This window comes from Zeus faber, assembly GCF_960531495.2.
Source record: "Zeus faber genome assembly, chromosome: 19".
Taxonomy (NCBI): domain Eukaryota; kingdom Metazoa; phylum Chordata; class Actinopteri; order Zeiformes; family Zeidae; genus Zeus; species Zeus faber.
Genome location: NC_137206.1, coordinates 20314582 through 20320603, shown reverse-complemented (window position 1 = coordinate 20320603; position 6022 = coordinate 20314582). Strand labels below are relative to the sequence as shown.

Below are 6022 nucleotides of genomic sequence, written 5' to 3'. Positions count from 1 at the left end.
TTCAAATCATAACAACCACAACAAACTATTGATTACTGTTGACACTATATTAGAACTTTATAAACACATTATTCTTGGCATAGATCCTAATATATACACCTGACTATACAGATAACTACATATGGACACTAGGCTATCACTGCATACTGTACACAGTACATATAGTTATACTGCATCAAAACACATTGAGTAAATCTACACATGGATGACAGCACAGCCACTGTGTATAAAAAAAATGTTTCCTGGTTTCATGAGAAAAACACAGTGCTGTGAGTATGGCCGACATCTGTCCCAGAACCAGCCCAGCCTGTCTGTCATTACAGTAATAATGACTGGCCAGCATGCCAACTGTAACTGTAGATATTACTGTACATCTCCACCCCAGCTGGAACACTGGAGAGGGAGTGAGAAGGAAAAAGGTGATTTAAAGAGCTTACATAACACCACTGGTGGGTAATTGTGTCTCCAAACCCATTATTAGCCTGCTGCCTTGCCTCGGGGTAACTAGGAAATACAAGACCTGAAATATAGCTCTGGTTTTGGAGTGTGTGTGTGTGTGTGTGTGTGTGTGTGTGTGTGTGTGTGTGTGTGTGTGTGTGTGTGTGTGTGTGTGTGTGTGTGTGCGCACGCGTTAATGCTTTATTTAATCTGTAATAAAGGGATGGCAGAAGAAAGTGAGTCAATAGAGATGGAGACAGTGAGAGAGAATTTGGCCATTTGAGCTGATACAGGAAGAATTTCACAGGCAGGGTAATAGCAGAGAGAGAGAGAGAGAGAGAGAGAGAGAGAGAGTGTGTGTGTGTGTGTGTGTGTGTGTGTGTGTGTGTGTGTGTGTGTGTGTGTGTGTGTGTGTGTGTGTGTGTGTGTTAGTGTCAGAGAGGTCATGTCAAAGAGAGCAATATAATGACATGTGTGCTGTGCCTGTAGATGATTCTGCTGCTCAGATGTGGCTGACACACCCACATGATGTAGTGTGTGTTAATGTCATCTATCTATGGATGCAAGTCAATGTGTGGCCAAGATGTGTCTGCCTGCCTGTGAGAGTAATTATGTGTCTGTCGTCCGTGTGTGTGCTCAAACGTTCGCATATGCATGACCTGTGGAAGTGCGTTTACATGTGGGTTTCCGTGCATGTGTGACAAGTGTTCCCACCTTGCCCACTATGAATGCATTGGTGTCCTTATGTATGAGTGTGTATGTATAGTGTATACTGTATTTGTGCGTGTGTGTGTGTGTGTGTGTGTGTGTGTGTGTGTGTGTGCGTGTGTGTGTGTGTGTGTGTGTGTGTGTGTGTGTGTGTGTACGATGGGGCTGTAATCTCTGCTAACATGTCTCTCCAACCAATTTGTGTCCTTGAGCCTTTACCCACGTGAACCTGGTCATGGTTACAGCCCATGGCTCTGGTGTCAGGGACCAGTGAAGGTTCTAGATGCCTCTGGCCACTCTGTCTTGCACTAAGTACATAGGAAAACCATGCTCAAACAAAATGGCTCTTAACATTTATCAACATTTAATAACATAACAATTACTAACATTATAGATACATGAAATGATCAATTTCAGGGGATATATTTTTATTTGTCTGACTGTCAAACTGATGTGGTAAAGCTGGCATGAATAACATAAAAGGCCACCATCGTAACTCTTTCCCTCTGTCCTCTTCCCTTCTTCCTCCTCAGGCAACTCCCCGGGTGTGGTGAACTTCGTTCTGTCCAGAGAGGGAGGCGACCTCTCTCTGGTGGAGCAGGCCAACGTCTGGCTCTTCCTCCGCCTGTCCAAAACCAACCGCAGCCGGGCCAAAGTCACCATCAGCCTGATCCAGCAGCGCCGGGCCACGGCCACCACACCTGCCCAGGACGACCTCCTGCTGGCCCAGAAGTCACTGGATACCCGTCGCAGCGGCTGGCACACCTTCCCGGTGTCCGCCGCTGTCCAGACGCTGCTGGAGAGCGGCCTGGGCGCGGCCCTCAGCCTCCGCGTCTCCTGCCCGCTCTGCGCCGACGCCGGAGCAACGCCCGTGCTGGTGTCCAGCCGCGCCTCCCAACGGGAGCAGTCCCACCGGCCCTTCCTCATGGCCGTGGTGCGGCAGGGCGATGGCGGGGAACCCCGCCGGCGCCGGCGCCGCGGGCTGGAGTGCGACGGGAAGGTGCGCGTGTGCTGCAAGCGGCAGTTCTACGTCAACTTCAAGGACATCGGCTGGGACGACTGGATCATCGCGCCGCCCGGCTACCATGCCAACTACTGCGAGGGCGAGTGTCCGTCCCACGTGGCGAGCATCACGGGCTCCTCGCTCTCCTTCCACTCCACTGTCATCAGCCACTACCGGATGCGAGGCTACAGCCCCTTCCAGAGTATGCGCTCCTGTTGCGTGCCCACGCGGCTGCGCGCCATGTCCATGCTGTACTACAACGAGGAGCAGAAGATCGTCAAGAAGGACATCCAGAACATGATCGTGGAGGAGTGCGGCTGCTCGTAAAAACAAGCCAGAGCCTGTCCAGTCCAGCCCCGGCGGGGAGGGGGGAGTGGACAGCACAGGACTGGAGAGGTTGGAAGGAAAGGGCAAGAGATATCGAGAGAGAGAGAGAGAGAGAGAGAGAGAGAGAGAGAGAAAGAAAAGGAGAGCGTGAGAGAGATACATCGAGTGAGAGAGAGCGGTGTAGAGAGACTGACCTTTAACCCTGAGAGTGTGTGGGGAAGAGACAAAAGAAATCGAATCAAATCAAACCGAGCAAACCGATCAAATGGAAAGAAAGGGAAAAAAAGAAGAGTGAGGAGGGACACTGCCATCATCATACCGCTTTGGGCTCCTGCACCTCCACCCTCCTTCTCTCCATCCATCTGTCCGTCCACCCAGTCATCCATCAGTCAGTCAATCCCACTCTCTAAGAGGGAAATAGTGCTCAGCAGAAAGAGAGAAAGTGAGAGAGGGGGGGAGAGGCTATGGCACTTTCAGGAAGAAAAAGAAAAAAGAAAAAACAATATAAAAAAAGAATATCTAATATATTTTTGTTACAAAACAGCGGGAGGAAGGAATGATGCTTATTTATGACGCAGAGAAGGTCCCGTTCCCCTCGAACCGCGACACACCTCGGAGAGAGGGAGGGACGTGACGACGAAGACAAAACAATCTAAACTATGCAAATGGTTTCAAGTATTACAAGCTTATTGTACTTTACTCCGGTGTAAGATGTGTTTGTTTATGCTTGTTTTGTTTCATTGCCATTTGTTTATTTGTTTACCTTTTTTAACATGTAAAAAAAAAAAGAAGAAGAGGAAAACTCTTGGACTTTTTGGAAGCATTTGTGGTGTGTGTGTGTGTGTGTGTGTGTGTGTGTGTCTGTGTGTCTGTGTGTCTGTGTGTTTTTGTGTGTGTGTGTGTGTGTCTGTGTGTAGGATGCGTGTATGTGTTTGTGAGTGTGCACGGGTGTGTCCGGGCAAGAGTGTGTGTGTGTGTGTTTGCATGAGTGTGTATTTTGTGAATATATTTTGTGTGTGTGTGTGTGTGTGTGTGTGTGTGTGTGTGTGTATGTGTGTGTGTGCATAAGTGCGTGCGTGCGTGCGTGCGTGCGTGTGTGTTTGCATGTTGAGAGATACTTGAAAGAAACAAGTTGGCCCAGCTGCTGGTACCAAACACTTCTTTATGTTACCATGGTTACCATGACAATTGTCCTTTTTTTATTATTATTCTCGTCAGTAAGTATATTAATATTGATAATGTTATTGTTGTTAATAATGTTTCTTTCGGTTACATTTGTTTTGTTTTGTAAAGAAACGTTAGACACGTTTTGTTTATTTTTGCACTATAGTGACACTATGTAAAGACTAGCTGCAGACAGAAAAGGCAGAGTCAGGAGGTGTAGAAGAGCCACCAGCCGCCCCACCAGCATATCACCAGAGGTCCAGTCCCCTGCCACCGCAACGATCACAGTGTCAGCTAAAATGCCTAAAAAATTTTCCACTTTGAGCCAAATTCTTCAAATTCATCATCCTTCTCCAGCCCGCTCAAAATCGACCCGCCCGCGTTGACATAAGCTTAGATCCAGATGGAGAGCTGAAGGCTTTCATGCACTGTTAACTTATAAAGCAAATGCTTCGCTCCACGACAACACATGAAATGAAACGCCGTTCCCGCTGTGGCTCCGTTCATCGTGGCAATAGTAACGAACCGACCAGATTCGGGCGAGGTCACTGGTCAAGCAGCAGGGCTGAACTAATCCCCCCCCCGCCCCCAGCATAAGAAGGAAAACTTTAATTAATCGTCCTATTTACTTTCAAAAGGAATAAAAGAAACAACAAGAAACCAGTTTCGAACACATGATTTCGTTTGCATTAGGACACCAAAGAGTTAAATTTGTGTTTGAACGGCGGGACAGGTTTTAAGTAGTGAGTCAGAGGGTCAGAGTGGCCAAACTGGTCGATCGCCTTCATTTACGACGTGTCATGTCGTATTCCACAATATATACCCTTGTGGAAAGACATTTTAGAGATCTGTTCCATGGATTAATTAATACAACAAAGTACTTTGATTACCGAGTCCCAATAAAGACATTCATTTGGAACAGGGTTATTCTCACAGCCCCGTTTGTATCAACTAGAATCAGCATAGAAAAATACTCTTTGTGCACTCAAAGAACTCCACTTCCCATAATGCTTTACCCCACCCATTACTTCCATGAAATATAGGCCTGCGATGTTATTGTGATTTTGGGGAGAATATGGATGTTGTCCTTTGAGTTTGGTCGTTATTTGTATGAATGGGTGTGCATTGTTGAATATCTCGCCGAGAAATCAAACTAATTGTCCCCTTTCGATGATGTCACCGTTTCTCTTTTTGGCATTTTATTATTATTATTATTATTATTATTATTATTATTATTATTATTATTATTATTATTTTATTTTATTTTTCTTAGAGGAGAGTGAGTCCTCTCTGTCTGTCTGACCACTCTTTGCACAAAGTCAAGCCTGGATACAAATCAAGAAAGTGCTTTCCGTACTGTCTCACTCTAAAGCCTGCGTCGTGTGGAAGTATTAGACTGTAAACTCATAAGAGTCTGTACCATTCTGTGTCTACATGGAGGCGCCAAGATGTTGTGACGAGAAAAAAAAAAAAAAAAAAAAAAAAGCCTCGAAAACAAGTAAAACATTAAAAAAAAAAAAAAAAGAATCAAAGTGGTTGTGTTCGTTACGATTCTTTTTTATTTTCATTGAGACAATTAAGAAAAAAAAAAAAGAAATCTTGACACTGAAAGAAGTGAACAAAGGATAAAAATCTATTTTTTATTCTGTATACATGGGAAAAAAAATATACCAGTTTGTTGCATTGCTTTGTTGTACAAATCAAAATGTGCTTGTGGCTACGTTTTCTTTTTTTTTTTTAATCTAATTTATTTTACAGTATTTTTTGTCTTCTGCTTCACCATTAAAGTTTAAAGGATGTACACAATAACACGACTCCACGGTGTGTCACTGCTGCTTTGATCCAGCGTTCCCTCCGTCTCTCTTTCGATCGCTCATGTATCTCCTCTCCCCATTCTCTCTCACCAAACCTCTACACTTCTTCAGGAGATGGCGTCGCACATTTAAAGAGTAAGGGGAGGTTCTTTCCTCACTGGAGGTGCGGACGTGATGGGACTGAGCGGGACGGTGCACATCACACATGTTGGGATTCTAGCGCACCCTGTAGGAGCCGAGACGTAAGATTTCAGATGACGCATCGAACCGAGCAGACGTTCACGCAAGACACCCAAACTGGTCTGGACTCATGACAATCAAATCAAATCAATCGACTTCTGGTGACAGGGGTGCATTGTTAGAGACCATTATAACAAGAGATTTTCTCATGGTTTTTGAAACCTTTGCTTGGAAAATGAAAAGACAGCCTATTTTCCCGCCTTTAAAGCAGAATTATGCAACGTCTTACCGTAACCGGAGGTTTGAACATTATTGGCCACGTTTCGATAACAGTCGACGTTACAAACGCAAATATAATGTACACCTAGGTTACAGCGGCTCTTGAACA

At 45.3% G+C, this 6022-nt stretch overlaps 1 protein-coding gene across 1 annotated transcript in view; it reads left to right on the top strand.

Moving 5' to 3' along the window:
* Window positions 1-5449, top strand: part of inhbaa (inhibin subunit beta Aa) — a 16132-nt gene extending 10683 nt beyond the window's left edge. The window contains exon 3 of the mRNA XM_080019868.1: window positions 1680-5449. Coding sequence (XP_079875994.1) covers window positions 1680-2476 — 797 coding nt within the window. The 3' untranslated portion in view covers window positions 2477-5449. The remainder of the gene's footprint in view (window positions 1-1679) is intronic.
* Window positions 5450-6022: the final 573 nt, after the last annotated feature.